Source organism: Pan troglodytes, chromosome 19 (genome assembly GCF_028858775.2).
Source record: "Pan troglodytes isolate AG18354 chromosome 19, NHGRI_mPanTro3-v2.0_pri, whole genome shotgun sequence".
Lineage (NCBI taxonomy): Eukaryota > Metazoa > Chordata > Mammalia > Primates > Hominidae > Pan > Pan troglodytes.
This window is the reverse complement of record NC_072417.2, coordinates 69973666-69993697: the sequence shown is the minus strand read 5'-3', so window position 1 is coordinate 69993697 and position 20032 is coordinate 69973666. Positions and strand designations below refer to the sequence as shown.

Here is a 20032-nt window from a genome sequence, read left to right as displayed (position 1 = left end):
GTTCCTAAAGAACACAAGGTTTTCATCTCATTAGCACTGCCTCCCTTGATTTATTCAGTTGGTTAAATCTTGGCTCCTGGGAATCTTTACTCAGGGTTATTTTTCAATCCTTTGCTATTATTCTTCTTGTAGTTATTGTGTTTACCCATACACAGTGGGTACCCATACACAATGGCTTACCCAACACAGTGCATTGTATTTTCTCAATAATTTTTAAAATTTATTTTTGAGCGACAGTGTCGTGCTCTTTGACCCAGGCAGGAGTACAGTGGTGCAATGCTACCTCACTGTAGCCTGGAACTCCTGGACAAAAGTGATCCTCCCACCTCCGTCTCCTGAGTAGCTGGGACTACAGGTGTGCATCACCACACTCAGCTAATTTTTTTTTTTCCAATTTAGAAAGTTTATTTTGCCAAGATTAAGGACATGCATGGGCACGGGACACAGCCTCAGGAGGTCCCTGATGACATGTACTCAAGGTGATCAGGATTCAGCTTGCTTTTTTATGTAAAAATATGGAACATTTCATGAATTTGCATGTCATCCTTGTTCAGGGGCCATGCTAACCTTCTCTGTATTGTTCCAATTTTAGTATATGTGCTGCTGTAGTGAGCACTAATTTGTATTTTTTTGAGATGAGGTCTCAGTCTGTCACCCAGGATGGAGTGCTGTGGCGCAATCTCGGCTCACTGCAACCTCTGCCTCTCAGGCTCAAGTGATCCTCCTCCATCAGCCTCCCGAGCAGCTGGGACCAGAGGTGTGTGCCACCACGCCCGGCTAATTTTTTGTATTTTTGGTAGAGATGGGGTTTCAATATGTTGCTTAGGCTGGTCTCAAACTCCTGAGCTCTAGCAATCCGCCTGCCTTGGCCTCCCACAATTCTGGGATTACAGGTGTAAGCCTCCATAACCAGCCCTGCCCAGCTAATTAAAAAAAAATTTTTTTTTTTTGTAGACATGGGGTCTTGTTACACTGTCTAGCTGGTCTTGAACTCCTGCTCAAGCAATTCCCCTACTCTGGCCTCCAAAGTTCTGAGATTACAGGTGTTATTCACAGAGGCTGGTCCTTTCAAGGATGTTTAAGTGCTTTCCAGTAGTCACTCATAGTCAAAAGATTGCCGTAAGGATCAGACAACTGGAGGAAACCAGCATGGACTATGTCATTCCCGAGGGTGACTCTGAGCCCTAGGGCAGCTATTGATAAACATCTGACTCTTCTTCCTAGACTATGTCAATAGTGGTAACTGAGAGTAATGCTATGCCATTTGGTCACACTCTCAGCTTGCTGACGGGGTGACTAAAAGTGGGGAACTGTCAAAGCAAAATTAAAATGGAAACTAGGCTTGAAACATTCCTGAGCAAACAAACCAACTAGGCCTTAAAAATAGCCCTAACCTACTTAAACTGTAAACATAAATGAAACTTAACTTGGGTCATTTTTGGTAAATGCTTATGTTAGATACAAAACTTAACCTCAGCCAATCGTAAGCAGCCAACTAACATGATCATGAGACTGGGGACTTTCCAAGAAAGTAAGCCAAAAAAGGCAACCAATCAAATCATTTCTTAATTTTGCTTCTGTATCCACTCTATGAATACTTGCCTCTGATGTTGTGTCATTGAAACACTAAATCCTCATTGGGTTTGGGGTTTCCCAAGTCACGAATTGCTTCTTAAGTACATTCTAAAATTTTATTGTGCCTGCTTTTTTTTCTTTTACAATAGTCCATGTGTAATACTTTTAGCTCATCATCTCCAAACTCCTTCCATGAGTAACTTTTTGGTATATGATGTTTCCTTGTACAGGGAATTCCTCAGACAGCCGCATAAGCCCTAGTCCTAGTGCTCAGAACAATGACACGTCTGCCAATATTTAACACTTTTAAAATACTGTTGGTGGTGGTTGTGTTGATGATGAAAGGCAGTGGGGAGGATGGCCTGGGTTCAATCTCTAGCTCCGGGCTATCAATGTATATAACATGGAGCCAATAATGTCTACCTCACAGAAATACAGATTATAAAATAAAAAGTAAAAGCATGTGACACCTAACTGTACAATAAATGTGTGAAGCTGTTTAAGTCCAAACATGGAATCATTACATGTAAGATGGCCTATGTGTGAACATCAGCAGCTATCACAGCCACGTTCACATATATGTAAATTATCAAGGGGCATTACGCTTGGCACTGTTTAAAAGAAAGCAGGCAAGTGATCAAGTGAATTTTTATTACAAAAATTTTATAAAAATGGATTTCCAGGTAAAGATGGCAGAATAAAGCAGGACTACAGAATATTCTTCCTCTAATGCCTAATAAAATGAATAAAAGATGTTACATGCCACAGTACATTTTTCAGATCGTTACTGATCCGAAAGCTTTATGAAAATCCAGATGGAAGGAAACACACAGTTCTGCCATGCATATTAAGATGCATTCACTCTCCTGCCCTAATAATTATCATATAACCTTATGGTAGACGATAGTCAATTAGTTGCCAACCAATACTTAAAAATTAGATTTCATATACTCTAAACTTCTGTCTTTTCTAGAAAAATAAATTGTTTACACTAGGCCTGCTTCCCAGGAATCATGTGCTCCAGTTTACCGAAGTCTCTACAACTCTTACCTTCGTTGCTTGCCCAGCTCCTGTAAGCACTTGCAACCCGTAGGTGGGCATTAATTCCCATTCTTACAGAGAAAGAAAATTTGAGGCTCAGGAAGAACAAGTAACTGCCCAGTGTTAAGTTACAGTAGTAGAGGCTGGGTTTCCATTCAGGTATTTCAAATAAGTGATACATTTTTCCATACTCTACCAACTGAAAATAAGGTGAATTCACCTATTTGATCCCACTTACTGCTCTACTCTGCCAGGAGCCAGTTTATATGCGTGAGAATGAATGTTTCTCCTAACACATGTGTATGATTCTGTGCTCTTAGGCTACAAAAGCCATGCGATATGAATTTTTTATTCTTTCTGTCTAAAAGTATGTGATCAGAACTCGCCACATATATGTTTGCCCTGCTGTAGACCAAGAACCACTTTTTGGGACACTAAGTCAAAGCTGCTTATTGTATCTCATGGTTGTGTCAAAAAACTACACAGTATCATACTTAAGTGCTGCACTTTTAATTTTATTAAAAAAGAAGCAAGTATCTTCAACATACCAAATGCTTTCACATTTCTGCCTGCAGGCACTGACCACAAAAATACAGACCCAACACAACAAAAGCAATTAACACAAGGTAATTAAGTGGTAGTTACAAGTGGTGGGCAGGGGAAAGTGCAAGAGGCCAGCTGGCTGAGCAAGTGGAGTCATCACATGTGTCCTCAACATTGTGGGTTTAGGGATCCAGTGCAATCAGTTCACTTCTAAGAGGACTGGGGTTGAGGACTCGAGCTAGGCTGCTCTAAACTTGTACAAACAGAATTACAAATCAGAGTGCCAATTTATCTATAGGGTTTGTTTAAGCAGTTCAAATCTGAAAGACTGCTGGCAGAGCCCTGAACTGGACTGAGAACAAACGTTTTTATGAGCCATCATCATCCAACTCCACAAAGTGCCTGCCTTACTCTAGGGTTTTTCTCAGCCAAATCTACTCATCTGATCAGGATGCCCTCTTGCCTGGACAATGTCAGAGGAACAAGGAAAACAACTAAGCTTTCCAGCTCTTCCTTTTCAACATTCCATGTTAGTCACCAAAAAGTAACACATAATGGAAATTCTCTAGATTACAGCTTATTTCCTGTTTAGTGCATTGTGTTGATGTCGTCCTTTAACAGTGAGGTAGCTCAGGGCATCCTTAGAGAGACTGAAGTGTTCTTGGTCTGATATCTGATACCAGCAACACATTTCTTTCTTTTTTTTTTTTTGAGACGGAGTCTCACTCTTTGGCCCAGGCCCCACTGCAGTGGCACTATCTTGGCTTGCTGCAAGCTCCGCCTCCCTGCAAGCTCCGCCTCCCGGGTTCACGCCATTCTCCTGCCTCAGCCTCCCGAGTAGCTGGGACTACAGGCGCCCGCCACCATGCCCGGCTAAATTTTTGGATTTTTAGTAGAGGCGGGGTGTCACCGTGTTAGCCAGGATAGTCTCGATCTCCTGACCTTGTGATCCACCTGCCTCAGCCTCCCAAAGTGCTGGGATTACAGGCGTGAGCCACCATGCCCGGCCTTTTTTTTTTTTTTTGAGATGGAGTCTTGCTGTGTTGCCCAGGCTGGAGTGCAGTCATGTGATCTCTGCTCACTGCAAGCTCTGCCGCCTGGGTTCGAGCAATTCTCGTGCCTCAGCCTCCTGATTAGCTGGGATTAAAGGCATGTGCCAATGTACCTAATTTTTTTTTTTATTTTTAGTAGAGACGGCGTTTCACCATGTTGACCAGGCTTGTCTCAAACTCCTGACCTCAGGTGATACACCTCCCTTAGCCCCCCAAGTGCTGGGATTACAGGTGTGAGCCACCGTGCCCAGCCTCAGCAGCACATTTCTATTTATAGTTTCTAGGTGATTTATTTTCTGCAGACTTTCTTGCATATGGTTAAGCTCAATCATTTCATTTAAGTTTTATAAACGTCTGTATTAGAGGATGGCCTTTTAAAATTCTTTCCCCAGAACCCTGGAATGTACCTTTTTGGGCTATGCAAGCCTCATGCACTGACTACACAGGGCCACATGGGTAAATATATATGTATGGATGTGTATTTACATATCAAAAATTAAATAGACTATATGCTTAAATTAGAAACACAAAGAACAAAGGCTAAGTTCACTGCTTTACTATTCAATAAAATAGCTTTAAAAACTGTGAGACAGCCAAGTGGCCACATTCTAAACAGCGACAGAGAACTCCAAAATATTCTGTCCACCAAAAAAACACGAAGTTTCTGAATATGTAAAAATTAGTAGAAAATCAATTAGGTGACAAAGTCATTATAGTAGTGGCTTTCAAACCCTTTATAAAAAATAGCAGAATCATTTAAAATGTGGAATTATTTTATCTACTGAGATCTGAAGCAGCACTCAGTATACACAAGTGTGGCTGCATTGACTGCAGTGAGAAGGCAGGAGCCTCCATGGCTCACTGCCCCTTGGAGGCGCACTGCACTAACTCCTGAAGCAACTCCTTGTCCCCCAACACTGCATGGGTCACAGTCCAAAAACTGATTCCACATATGAATCATACCAATTTTTATGTAACAGAGTTCAGACAAATATATCAATTTGGGTATGATACAAATAAGTTTTTCATAGAGTTCTTTTAGAAAAGTGATTTTGAGGGAAGAGGACAGTGGAGTAGAAGAAAAACAATTTTAAGAACATACAATTAATTCAATTTTTCGGCATGGTATCCCACCTAGCAAAAGCCCTAGGTGAATACATGAGGTTCAGACCAGAAGCTTTCAAATTTCAGTATGCTTAAGAATCGCCTGAGGCGCTTGTTAATAAAAACAGAGATTTCTATGTTGCATCTCCAGAGACAGGGAATCATTAAGTTAAGGGTTGGGCTCAGGAATCCATACTTTCAACAGCCTGCCCAGGCATTCTGATGCTGCAGATAGCCTGCAGCGCGTACGCTGAAGAACAAGAGAAAGGCTTCAAGGGAAAAATTGAAAAAGACAGGGGGACACTGTTTAAAAGCAAAACCCAAACCACCTTTTCTGTCTTGTTGCTGAGAATGAATTCAGATTGGGATAAACAACCTTTTCTTTCTTTTTAAATATCTAGATATTTTAAATATATCTACTTATATTCCACTGTCCTCAACTGGGTAGAAATATTTAAAAAATTATCAATATAAAATGCTGGTTCTTGCTTCAATATTATCATTTTGAAGGAAAACCACACAAAACCATTACCCATTCTAATGACTTTTTTGGCCAAATTATGTATTTGGGTCCACATTAATCGTTAAATTAGTATAACCTTTAAAGTTTTCAAGTTAGTGCAAATTTAAAATTCAATAAATATATTAAATACAATTTTACTTTATATTACAAATGTAAATTATTTTTCTTTTGACATGCTGGTAGTATTCATTTTTACAACGCAAACTGACTTTACAATTTCTGAGTCACAGTATATTTTATAACTCTAAGCAAATGTATTTCACAAAGCAAACACTATATGTTTTTGACATACTCTAAAAAAATAAAAATAAATAATTTTGATTATAAAATTTGTATAAACTTAGCTACATTAGGGGTTCACAGCTAATTGTTGCAGAAAACCTAAAACACACCTAAATCATGTAACTTTACTAGCAGACAACTTGTATTTTAAAACACAAGTCAGTTTGATTTCTATTAAACATGACGAAACACTGAAAATTATCATCATCTGCCTAAGGGATCTTTAAGAGCTGCCAGGTATTCAGTATTTAAGCCACTACGTTTATAGGAATTAGGAATGTATTGGGATAGTAAAAAGATGAGAGAAATCTGGAAACAGACATGGAGATATGATTTACTTCATGTATTTCTTCCTGAGAATGTAGAAGTTATTTTTTTAAATATCAAGACAATTTAAAATGGAACAGGAAAATCTTATGGCAATTTTTTTGGTAAAGTGTAGAATCCCTGGTAATATAAACAATCACTACCCTAATATGTAACTTGCAAACATGAAGTCTTATAAATTGTACTTAAACAAGGCACATGCCTATACACTTATTTGAAATGCTGGGTAAATGTGCCCAAAAAGTAAGTGAATTTTGCAAAAACAAGATAATGATACATTTTATGAGATGGTATTCTGAAATAGCTTCCCTAAATGAAGTCTAAATAAGTGAATAAGCCAGCAGAAAAACTTCATGACAGACCAGTAGTGATGCAAAAACCTTACTAGATTACAATAACCAAAAAATCAACTTATTTAGATAAATCAGGGCATTTTACATAAGCCTGTTCTAAATGCAATGTAATATTATGGTTGGTATTAAAATTATAATTTTTAATTGTAGTTTTCACAATTAAAAAACTGTATTAGTTATTGCGATTATTTTCGTTCCAACATCCTAAATTGATTTGCTTCTACTACAATTAGCACTACGAATTATATAACAGGTAAACTATAACCTACAGCAAAGTGGATTTAACAGTGTATTTATAAAATGTGATGTCTTTAACAATTTTGATCATGAATGAAAGGATAAACTTCATAATACCCAGAACATGATTGGCCCATTAAAAAAAAAAAAAAACAACTCTGCCATCCTCACTGCCATGGTTACTTACCATGAAAGGTATATAAAGAAGCTGAAAACAGATCTGCTCACAAAGTTTCTCAAGACTAGAATTTAAGATCACCCGAGGAGATCTGGAAGAGGTTAATTTAGCAAAATAAAGTATTTCATAAAATGTACTGACTACTGTATACATTACTAAGTTGCTCTTTGAAAACATGGTCTGGGCCTGAGGTGAGGCAAACTTAGGTTTATGGCAATTCACAGATGACAGATTCATAATAGACCCTCAAAGACAGCTAATGGTATTTTGGGGGATACATTCTGATCTTTCAGAGATTAATGTCATGAAAGACCACAAAGCCTGGGCCATGTGTCAGAAAAACACCAGGCTGGATGCCCTCTGGGTCAGCCGACCTGTGGGTCATGACCCTTGGGCTGGTCAACAGCAGCGAACAAGCACCCTCTAATGGGAACCATGAAACTAGCCCTTCAGTAAGTTTGTGGCAATTGAGGGGCAAATAAAACAATGAAACAAAGCTTTCAGTTATCCAAAAGTAGTTCCCTAGTGCTTTTCATGCCCTCCTTCATTTTTCAATACAATGAGGAATATTTGTGAAGAATAAGAATATCTAGATTTCTGTCAGGAGAATTAAATTAGAATTTTAATTAATAGACTAAATTTCTATCTGATTGTGACTAGCAGAATTTATGTGATCAATTTAACTTATTAAATAAAGCTACAGAACATAAACACTAAACACAGGTACCATACCACAAGGTAAATAATAAATAATTTAAAAATATATCTCTCTCATTTTAAAATAAATATGATATAAACATTTTAGCAAAGATTTCTGTCCACTTACCTCCCTAAGGAGAAATTCTGTTAAAAGACTACCGTATTTCAAAATACTACAAGACCACCAAATTTTTAAAACTTATCAGTCAGCCTTGAGCTTTTTCTAAGCAATTAATCTCACCGTTGTTTCCTTTAAGCACGTTTTTTGAAGTGTTGACACTGTCTTTTAATAAAAAGAGCAGCTGATAAACTGTTCAGCTCAGAACCTATAACTTACAATCCCAAGTGCTCTGAATCTTATTTCTTACCAATTCACTTATCTGTTTCTCTTTTGGCTACACTGGTGTTATAAAAAAGATCCTGAATTGCAGCTCAAATGGTTACCTACAGAATTAAACAACATTTACGTGTCTGAATAAGTTCCTAAAATAAAAATTGTAATACAAATTTTAAGTATGATCTTTTTTTACTATTCTCCTTTTGGGGGTTCCTAGAAATCAATACATACACTTGGTTTGGGTTGTAGAAAATCTTAAGAGGCATGCTGCAGGAGGATGCCCACAATTAACCATGCTGGTTTGACAGTAATCATTTCCTTTCAAAAAAGCAGGTTAATTTGATCTTTCCACCCACACCTTGTTGGAGATATAATGTGTCCATCCATTGTGTGTCCATCATATGCATGGTTCAAAAATAAGAAATGAGACAGCACATACTTCAGAGTGAGTCCCACTCTCAAAACAGTCATAACAAATTTTCACTCTCATGTAAGTTTTTGTGACTTTTCGTAAGTTAATACTATTCATTTGAAGTATTTTGCTGAAAAAAGAACAAACATTTGTAAATAACTGAAGGCTGGCTGGTTTGGGGACGCTATTTACAAAAATGTATACCCATTATACTACTAGTGAAATTAAGACTGAATAGCTGATAGAGAATTTCTATTAATACTTTTGGATGAACATGTATCTACTTGCGTGAGGATTCTATGCAAAGTTTTCACTCCCTCATCCATCTATTCAGTCACCTTTATATCTTCTTGATCCGAAGTACTAGAGATGTCATCATCTGTTTGTTCTCCGGAGAAATATAACATCATTGCATGTGTCTTGTGAGTTATGGTGACAGTGCAGGGCCCTTGGGCCCAAGGCTCCCCATCCACCTGCATTGGCATCATGGAGCACTTCAAAATCAGCTGATATTAGGGAACAAATAATGTTTAAAAGTCAGTCCCCCAAAATTTAGAAAGGTCTTCCTTAATAATACCATCCACAATCCCTTAACCCTTATGCATTTCATTTTTAGAAAATATTAATCTGAATATGTTTTTATTCATTGATTAAGGAATTCTTTTTTCAAGTGAACGTTTTATCTCATGGATCTTGAGCCATGTTTCTGTTTCTTCCTCATCCCACTCTAGCCCCTAGTGTACAGTGACCAGCTGCATGAGCCATAAACCACTGTTTAAAGAAAAGTATAGCATGTATATTTTACATATCAACAGCTTAGAATTGGATTGGGACAAATTAGCCTGTTACAGCTATATTTCACCTACCCTCACTGTATGTGCCTGTCCTATTCGAAAAGGATTAGCCAGTTTTACTTGAATCTGAGCACAGTGGAAAGACCCATATACTCCAACGACTTCCAGCAGACCATCGTCATGCCTAAAATTGGAAAAAGAAAATATGGATTATATGATGCAATAAAAAATCAGTTATGCTAGAGCAATTACTTTTTAACACAGCTGGACCATCAACTTAAAAAATATTTATAACTAATGAGATACACAAAAAAGAAAATTTGAGGAAAAATGTTAAAGTCTATAAACAAGAGATTGCTTTAAATAAAATAGTGACATAAAAAAACAGACCACAAATGTACACATACCTGGCTAGAGGGTAAGTCTCGTCCCCCATCCCTTCCCATAGTCTGCAGCCACCGCCCCAGTATCCGATGTTCAGAACTATAATACCTTCCAAGCTGGGCAGTGCTACTCGCTCACCATCCAGTTCTAGCTTTAAAGAAATACAAATAGATAGTGACTATAGGATACACAATTTCCACACACATCCATTTAGAATTCACATCTATTTTCATAAATGTGCTTATATATGAGAGATGCACATGTAGAAGATGCTCCCTACCTCTCACTCAGGGCCTCTCATTGGCCCTTTTCTATCTCTTCAGTAGAACTGCTTCTATCAACATCAACAATAATGTTCTTTTTGTTGAGCCTCGTGATTTTTTCAGGACTTACCTAACTTGCTGTTTCAGTAGCACCTGACACTTGCTGACCCCCTTCCTCTTTTCCTAAAATCTTCTTTCCCTTTGCTTCCTGGGAACCACAGACTCTACTTCCCTGGATGTTCCTTCTCAGGAAAGTAAACTGGGCCAGATCCATCTATCCACTGCCTATAAAACATGTCCATGGACTGGCACCAAAAACTCTTATGTAAAAAATTGATCAAGCAACTTTTCTGCAATTTGCTCCCTGTTCCCCAATGTACTTACCAGGAAAGAGTAACAATCTTCCCCTCCTTCTCTTAGCTAACTCTTACTTACTCTTTCCTGGTTAAGTAGGTTAACTCACCCCCAACCCAGTTGTTTAAGCCAGAAACCTGGCAGTTATCTTTGATTTCTTTGACTTTTTACCCTCCACATCCCCTTAATCACTAAAAACAGTTGATGCTATTTCTATGTCTTTCTCTCTCTTCACCATTTCTTCCCTGAAATGTTTCTATCTGGCCTATCTGCCTCTAGCTTTACTTTCTTATGCATCCCTCACAGAGCAGTTGGATAGACACTTAAAAAATGCAAATATGTCATCCTCTAATTACCACCCTTCAATGGCTTCACTTTAACCCTTCAATGCCCATGATGAAATACAAGCTCCAATACCAGGCAAATATGACACTCTGTGATTTGACTTCTGTCCATCTCTCTAGCCTCAGCGCTTGTCACTTTCCTTCCTGAAAGCTATGCTCCAGCCTGAACTCACTCAAATATGCCATGTATGCCTCTGGGTCTTTTGCAGATGCTGTTTTTAGCCTACAGCAATCTTCCCCTCCTCCTTCTCTTAAGCTAACTCTTACTTATTTTCAGATTCCAGCTTGTCACTTCTTCCAGAAAGACTTGCTTATACTGCCACTTTCCCTAGTCTCTGTAGCTCCTAGGTTACGTATTGCAGTTATTTATTCCTGTAAGATCACATGCTTTTCTTATATAACTTCTCATACTGCATTGCAATGTGATTTAAATATCTTTTTGGTTTCTTCTTGGAGACAGGGTCTCAATCTGTCACCCAGACTGGTGTGCAGTGGTACAATCATGGCTTACTGTAGCCTCCGCCTGCTGGGTTCAAGTGATCCGCCTCCCTCAGCCTTCTGAGCAGCTAGGACCACAGGTACATGCCACTATGCTCAGCTATTTTTATTTTTTATAAAAGTGGAGTCTCACTATGTTGCCCAAGCTAGTCTCCTTGCCTCAAGCAATCCTCCCACCTTGGCCTCCCAAAGTGCTGGGATTACAGGCATGAGCCACTGTGCCCAGACTGGCTTAAATATCTTTCTTCACCCTAGACTGTAAATGTAGAGCAAGGGATTTATCACTGTTTACCTCCAGTATCGAGGACAATGACTATTTTGTAGGTATATAAATAAAATTTATTTTATTTCTGTATAATTAAAAATAATTTGTATTTTTATATAAATAAAATGTCAGACAATAAAATAAAGGTCTTTATTTTATATGCTTGTATGCTTTACTCTACCATCAAAGCCTAGGAAAAATAAAATATGATAAAGTAACATAACACTCTTTTTAACAGAAAATCTTGCTTACTTCTACGCCATGGCAGCCCAGAGACTTTGAGCTAAACATTACGCCTAACGGCAACATTATTCCTTGACTAATGTATAATCAGTCTCCTTACTCCCTGCTCATTGTCTCTTTTCCCAAACTGTTTATGATCTCTTTTTATTTATTTTATCAGTTCTAGGTTTCTCTGAATTAATGTCTTTGTTGTTGCTATTAACCATTACAGATTCTTTTTGGAATCAAGCAAGGAATACATATAAGACTGCCATATCTGGCTGGGCGCGGTGGCTTACGCCTGTAATCCCAGCACTTTGGGAGGCTGAGTCGGGCAGATCACGAGGTCAGGAGATCGAGACATCCTGGCTAACACGTGAAACCCGTCTTTACTAAAAATACAAAAAATTAGCCGGGCGTAGTGGTGGGCGCCTGTAATCCCAGCTACTCGGGAGGCTGAGGCAGGAGAATGGTGTGAACCAGGGAGACAGAGCTTGCAGTGAGCGGAGATGGCACCACTGCACTCCAGCCTGGACGACAGAGTGGGACTCCATCTCAAAAAAAAAAAAAAGACTGCCATATCATGATGTCAGAGATGCTGTTGCAATAAGCGATCATTAATATTCTATTTTTACTATTTATACATTTTTATTATTTTTTATTTATTATTTTTTTTTGAGACGGAGTCTTGCTCTGTCCGCCAGGCTGGAGTGCAGCGGCGCGATCTCGGCTCACTGCAAGCTCCGCCTCCCGGGTCCACGCCATTCTCCTGCCTCAGCCTTCCAAGTAGCTGAGACTACAGGCGCCCGCCACCACGCCTGGCTAATTTTTTTTTTTTGTATTTATACATTTTTATTTTGGTATGTAAGAAAGATACCCGACAAAAATAATCTGAATTAAACTTTCCATTTAAACTTCCTCTGTGTCTTTATGTTGAGTCAGGCACTGTATTAGGTAACTGTAAATTATTTATCATGTATGAATGGAGGCCACTCACCCTAATAGTTAAACAGACTGGATTTACATAAATCTGGGTTCACATCTTGATTACATGTGCATTTAGGCATTAAATGAGAGAATTTGGGCAAATTACTTCATTTAAAATAGTTTTCTTTTCTGCATAATGTGAATATATAATACATGCCTTATAGAATTGTGGAGAGAATTTAGAGGGACAATGTGTATAAAGCATGTAGCAAAGTGCCTGGCACACAAATAAATACTCTATGTATGCTGGCAAAATATATTAACAAAGTTTAGCATTTCTGTTTAAAAAGTCTTCATAATCCAGAGACCACCTAAAACTTTAAAAAATAAAAAGTGTTAATAGCTTACCTCAACTTTTTTATTCAAATCTTTACATTCTTGCACTAAACAATCTTTGGTTCCATAGAATAAGTAAACCGCCTATGAAAAATGGACAGAAAATATAATATTAAAACAATCTAACCCTGTAAACAATAAGAAAAAATACGCTGTATCAAAGCTCCCTTTAAGAATGTTGAAGCACACATTCTCCTTATGGTAGACTAGATGCTGATGAAAAGAAGGGCAACCAAAGGGGATACTTTTGGTGTGCAACCTCTGGCCCTATCCAACACCTCCATTCTAGTAATTTTAAAGGGTAAAATTGGAATCCACTAGGAGCAGCAATGGAAATCTATAATCAAAACACAATGTAAAAATAAAAATGCCTTTAACATATTACAGATACTTTTGGCATCATTTGTATTTTACATTTTATTCTCTTAGGCTATTAATAGTTTAAAAGTTCTAGGTGAACTGTGGTACAGTAGATGAAATATTACTCATCCTTCTTTTTTGGAAGATGATAATACAGGCCATTCAATTTAAGTTTAATTATCCTCTTTCTCAGGGGAAATGTGGGATAGAAGTGATTTTTTCTTTTTCTTTTTTTTTTTTTTTTGAGATGGAGTCTTGCTCTGTCACCAGGCTGGAGTGCAGCTGCGCGATCTCGGCCCACTGCAACCTCCGCCTCCTGGGTTCAAGCGATTTCTCCTGACTCAGTCTCTCAAGTAAAGTAGCTGGGACTACAGGCGTGCACCACCACATCCGGCTAATTTTTGTATTTTTAGTAGAGATGGGGTTTCACCATGATGGCCAGGATGGTCTCCATCTCCTGACCTCGTGATCTACCCACCTTGGCCTCTCAAAGTGCTGGGATTACAGGTGTGAGCCACCACGTGCGGCCTAGAAGTGATTTTTTTCTAAATGGTGTTTTCTTCCAATTTATCAAAAAAGTTGTATTTTATAAAGAAAAATATTCGAATTAGAAAATTCCACTTTTTCCTAGTACTTCAGATTACTTAAGAATAGTAATGCGTATTAATCTAACATTTTCTAATCACTTATGAATACAAAAAGGTTCATGTAAGGAGTGAGTTAATTATCAATTGTATAAATAGTAATACGTATTACCTTAGTAACTATATTAATAAAAGGGAACTATTTCAAAATTTGAAATATTTGTAAAACAGAACCAGGAATGTAATTGCTATGCATTTATTTTTGATATCCTGTTGGTCAATCACCAAACGTTATTAAAAAAATTCCTAAGCAAAATTCCATCAACGGAATCAACTATACTAGAAACCAGAGATGACCTTAGTTCAAAGCTGTGGCAAACAGGCTGCTCTTTTATCTCATCTGCCTTTTGGAGGTTTTTCAAACCAATGAAATCTACTTTTCCATTAATGACTTCACCAAAAATTTATTCTGCCTAAAATTTCCTTTCAATTTTAGCTGTCATTTAAGATAAACTATCATATATTCCATTTAGTTGCCATCTAAGCAAAATATGCTATAAAACATCCCAAATTTGAATTTAAAAAATTTGTTAGAGTTATATAATACTTTGATAAAGTTGTTTTGTTTTGTTTTTTGAGATGGAGTTTCATTCTGTTGCCCAAGTTGGAGTGCAGTGGTATGATCTCGGCTCACTGCAACTTTTGCCTCCTGGTTTCAAGAGATTCTCCTACCTCAGCCTCCCGAGTGGCTGGGATTACAGACACCTGCCACCATGCCCGGCTAAATTTGTATTTTTAGTAGAGACAGGGTTTCACCATGTTGGCCAGGCTGGTCTTGAACTCCTGACCTCAAGTGATCCACCTGCCTCCGCCTCCCAAAGTGCTAGGATTACAGGCATGAGCCACTGTGCCTGGCCTGATAAAGCACATTTAAAGATCTAATTAAAAAAAAAAAGATCTAATTTGACAACCCTACACAAAACAGAGCAGGTAAATATTTCTGTAAGTTAGTTAAATCTGAATCTAGGAGTGCTAAATATAATTGAACTATTGATTTTTACTGTACCTTCGGTGATAAGCAGGAAATGTTATTTTATCCAACACACCTTATTAAGAATTCTGCTAGAAAACAGAGATGGTGCCTTCTCACGATGAGCATGAAAATTGAGAGCCATGAGAGCATCAGGTCCAACAGAAAAATAGTTGTTCATTGTGAATTCCTGTGAGAAAGGGTAAGAATAAGCAACAGACTATGGTTCCACCTAAGCTTGAGTCATAATTAGATGTCCATCTTAGTCTTTGTGTTCTTTTGACAATGGAGATGCTTTCTGCATTTACTTTTCACATGGCTATTTTATACTGTCCAGTGAAGTTACCAGAAATAAAGCTTCCATTTAAGGCTGATAACTACAGATGTGAATCTCATCTTCCATTTCTGTTTTATATGCTACACCTCAGACTTTACCATCTAGAATGGCTCTACTTGATGCTTCCAGGCTTTTCATGCCTGTGTTCCCATTACATTTGCTCTTTACATTTATCACAGTCTCCAAGCTCTCAGCTTCTATTAGTCCCAACCCAGGCTACTGGTCTCACCTTAATTTATCTTACTTCCCAATGCGGCCTGGATTCCAAGGTCAATCATTTCAATGACTGTACTCAACACCATCCTTTGTTCCAACACACCCTTGACCTCTTCTCAATTTAGCCTTTTTTTTTTTTTGAGATGGAGTCTCGGACTGTCGCCCGGGCTGGAATGCAGTGGCGCGATCTCGGCTCTCTGCAACCTCTGCCTCCCGGGTTCAAGCAATTCTCCTGCCTCAGCCTCCTGAGTAGCTGGGATTACAGGCGCCCGCCACCATGCCGGCTAATATTTTTGTATTTTTAGTAGAGATGGGGTTTCACCATGTTGGCCAGGCTGGTCTCGAGCTCCTGATCTCGTGATTCGCCTGCCTCTGCCTCCCAAAGTGCTGGGATTACAGGCGTGAGCCACCGCGCCCGGCCAGCCTTACTTGCTAATCTTCTCTAAACCAAACTGTTTTCTCTGCTCTATTTCCAGGTTGCTGGACATTGCTGGTAAGAATCTTATAATTATGATCCTGTTATAAAGTTATTTCTAAGGATGGCTGGACACAATCGCTAATAGGACACAGTAACCCTTTAGATGACTCCTTTCCTGTATTCCCTAGTGGTTTAATTCAAAATTTACCACTCTCTTCAAGTCCCTGATAACCAGCTCCCTTGCCTTTGTTATGTTCAGATGATCTTGATTCTTGCCTCACTGAAAAAAGTGAGATCCTCAGGTATGAAAGGTATGAATTCTCATGCTCTCTTTCTGCCATCTAAAAACTCTGACTTTACTCAAGTGCACCTTTCTCCTCCAAATCAAAGACGCTCTTCCTCCTTTTGATGGTTAAATCTAAATTTGGTCACTTGTTCTTTTCATGCTTTTCCCGTTCATCTCTTATGGAACTAAATGTCTGTCCCTTCACTGCCAAAATATAATTTTCAATCCCAGTTGTTCTTTAAAAAAAAAACCCATAAACACCTTATTTTAAATAAAATATGTCAATGTACATTAATTTGCCTTTATTTTTTAACTGAATTTTTTTTTCTAGTTTCCTAGGTGTCCTTTATTCAGAAACTAAGAGTGGGGCAATATAAGCTTCACAAGGACAAGGCCTTCATCACTGAAACTCCAGCACCTACGACAGTGCCTGGCACCAGATGGGCACAAAACACTTGCTTGAATGTATAGAGAAATGAAGTTCCTTCTTTTATTTGATTGTTTGGATGTTCTTCTATAGAGGTAAGCAGACCCTACTTGATTGTAGTATATTTATTTTTAATGACATATCTTATTTCTTGACAGCAAATGGCTGAAGAACATGTCTTCTTATTTGAATCATCTAACTGGTGTGAAACTTTGTCCATCTTTCTTTGGAGGAATGATCTCTGATAAGATAAATATTTTTAAATATTCAGCTCTGCTTTATTACTGAATAGTAATACATCCTGGTATGAATGAGAAATACATCATTTTTTTTTTGCATATCCATCACCTCAAATGTTTATCATTTATTTGTGGTGAGAACATCTAAAATCCTCTCTTTTAGGCTGAGCACAGTGGTTCACATTTGTAATCCCAGCACTTTGGGAGGCTGAGGGGCGTGGACTGCTTGAGCCCAGGAGTTTGAGACCAGCCCGGGCAACATAGAAAAATCTTGTCTCTATTGAAAATAATAAAAATAAAATTGGCCGGGTGTGGTGGCATGTGCCTGTAGTCCCAGTTACTAATGAGGCTAAGGTGTGAAGATCACTTGAGCCCTAGAGGTCTAGGCTGCAGTGAGCCGTGATCACGCCACTGCATGGTCAAATGAGACCCCGTCTCAAAAAAACACAGAAAAACAAAAAACAAAAAGAAAAAACCTCTCTTTTAGCAATTTGAAAATATGCATTATTATTAACTATAGTCACCAAGCTGTGCAATAGCAGAACTTATTCTTCCTAACTAAAACTTTGTACCTATTAACCAATGTCTCCCCTTTCTCCATCTACTCTACTACTCTCTACAGCCTCTGGTAACCATTATTCTACTCTCGACTTTGAGTTTGATTTTTTAGATTCCACACATAAGTGACATCAAACAATATTTGTCTCTCTGTGCCTGGTTTATTTATTTAACATAATGTCCTCTAGGTTCAGCTATGTTGCCGAGAATAACAGATTTTCCTGTTTTTTTTTTTTTTTTTAAGTCTGAATAGTTTTCCATGGTGTATATATGGCATACTTAAAAAAACCATTCATTCACTGATGGGCACTTAGGTTATTTCTGCATCTTGGCTATTGTACATAATGCTGCAATGAACATGGCAGCATGGACATCTGTTTGATATACTGATTTCAATTCCTTTGGGTATATATCTATAAATGGGATTGCTGGAACATATGGTAATTCTAGTTTTAGTTTTTTGAGAAACCTCCATATTGTTTCCCAAAATGGTTGTACTAATTTGCAATGCCAATAGTGTATAAGGATTCTCTCTTTTCCACATCCTTGCCAACATTTGTTATTACTCACCAATGAAATAGGATAGGAAAGCCCCAAATAAATACACATATCTATGGCCAACTGATTTCTGACAAAGGTGCCAAGAACATACAATAGGGAAAGGAGAGTCTCATCAATAAATGGTACTGGGAAAGTTGGATATCCACATGCAGAACAATGAAAATCAACCCTTATTTCACCCATTATAAAGAATCAATTCAAAATGGATTAAAGACTTAAATGTACAACCTGAAACTATAAAAGTACTAAAGGAAAATGTAAGGGAAAAGCTTCATGACATTGGCCTGGGCAGTTATTTGTTTGATATTTGTTTGATATGATCTCAAAAGCATAGGTAATAAAAGTAAAAATAGACAAAAGGGATTGCATCACACTAAAAAGATTCTACACAGCAAAGGAAAACAATAGAGTGAAGAGGCAACCCACAGCTTGGGAGAAAATCTCTGTAAATTATACACTCGATAAGGAACTAATCTCCAAAATGTAGAAGGAACTCAAGTTACTCAATAACCACCAATAATCTTATTAAAAAATGGGCAAAGGACTTGAAGAGACATTTCTCAAAAGACATAAAAATGGCCAACAGATACAGGTTCAGCATCCCTAATATGAACATCTGAAATCTGAAATGTCCCCAAATCTCAAACTTTTTGAACACTGACATGACACTCAGAGGAAATGCTCATGGGAGCATTTTGGATTTCAGCTTTTCAGATTAGAAATGCTCAAGGGGTACATATTCTGCACATATTCCAAAATCCAAAAAAATCAGAAATCTGAAATACTTCTGGTCCCATTTTTTTGGATAAGGGATATTCAACCTGCATATGAAAAAATGCTCAACATTTGTAATCATCAGAGAATTGCAAATGAAAACCACAATGAGCTATCACCTCACACCTATTAGATTGGCTACTATCAAAAAGAGAAATACATCTTTAATGTTGGCATTTCAGGCACTATGATAACTGACAAATACTTTTAAGCACAGGAACCATTTTAAAGGATCTCTCAATACTTTATTTTTTTACGTTCAATTTTTTTTTAAATAAATCAGAGCAATCCACTTTAATAAGCTATATAGTTCTACAAGGCTTCAAAGGAAACACTGCAGTTTTCTGTCTACTCCTCCTCATTTATAATTCCTGCTCCCAGAGCTCTTTCTGTAGTTTTTTCTGGTATTTATCTCTATATTTCTAAATAACATAACCAGATCCTCACTTCTTGATTTTTTTTTTTTTTTTTTTTGAGACAGAGTCTTGCTCTGTTGCCCAGGGTAGAGTACAGTGGCGTGATCTTGGCTCACTGCACCCTCTGCCTCCCGGGTTCAAGCAATTCTCCTGCCTTAGCCTCCCGAGTAGCTGGGATTACAGGCACCCATGACCACACCCGGCTAATTTTTGTATTTTTATTAGAGACAGGGTTTCACCATGTTGGCCAGACTGGTCTCGAACACCTGACCTCAGGTGATCCACCTGCCTCAGCCTCCCAGAGTGCTGGGATTACAGGCGTGAGCCACCGCGCCCCGCCAATTTGTGATTTTTAAATTTTAAATGTTACTTACTGTATTCTTTTTCTCTTTTTTTAGAAATGGGGTCTTATCTGCACTCTGTCACCCAGGCTGGAGTGCAGTGGCGTGATGATAGCTCACCGCAGCCTTGAACTCTTGGGCTCAAGCAATCTTCCTGGCTCAGCCTCCTGAGTTGCTGGAACTACAGGTGTGTGCCCCCATGTCCAGTTCCTTTGCTTTTTGTTGTATTTTCTGAGTGGTGTCTTCACTTGTACTTTCCAATCTGATACTGAATTTTAGTTTATAAGAGCCTTTTTTGAGGTATGTATTTCTGAATGTTCCTTTTATAGAACCCTGTTCTATTAATATTTTCATTTTTCTCTGAGAACATTAGTC

The 20032-nt window shown here is 38.1% G+C and overlaps 1 protein-coding gene and 1 non-coding gene across 13 annotated transcripts in view; both read right to left on the bottom strand.

Moving 5' to 3' along the window:
* Window positions 1-509: 509 nt before the first annotated feature.
* Window positions 510-616, bottom strand: LOC112206219 (U6 spliceosomal RNA). The gene has a single exon (XR_002940403.1). It is a non-coding gene; the product is annotated as a U6 spliceosomal RNA (small nuclear RNA).
* Window positions 617-3110: 2494 nt separating this feature from the next.
* DGKE (diacylglycerol kinase epsilon) overlaps window positions 3111-20032 on the bottom strand; it is a 35470-nt gene continuing 18548 nt past the window's right edge. For 2 of the 12 annotated variants that reach the window (XR_010153350.1, XR_010153349.1), the window contains exons 8-13: window positions 15161-15274; window positions 13123-13194; window positions 9865-9988; window positions 9530-9641; window positions 9002-9169; window positions 3111-8793 (exon numbers count right to left, since the gene is read on the bottom strand). Coding sequence is in view for 9 of the 12 variants with exons in the window: in XM_063799883.1 (XP_063655953.1) it covers window positions 7280-7306; window positions 9002-9169; window positions 9530-9641; window positions 9865-9992; window positions 13123-13194; window positions 15161-15274 (621 nt within the window). In the remaining 3 variants the exon portion in view is untranslated. Of the gene's footprint in view, window positions 9170-9529; window positions 9642-9864; window positions 9993-13122; window positions 13195-15160; window positions 15275-20032 lie in introns of all 12 variants that reach the window. The other 10 variants (XM_063799883.1, XM_063799885.1, XM_009432878.4 and 7 more) reach the window with 8 other exon arrangements.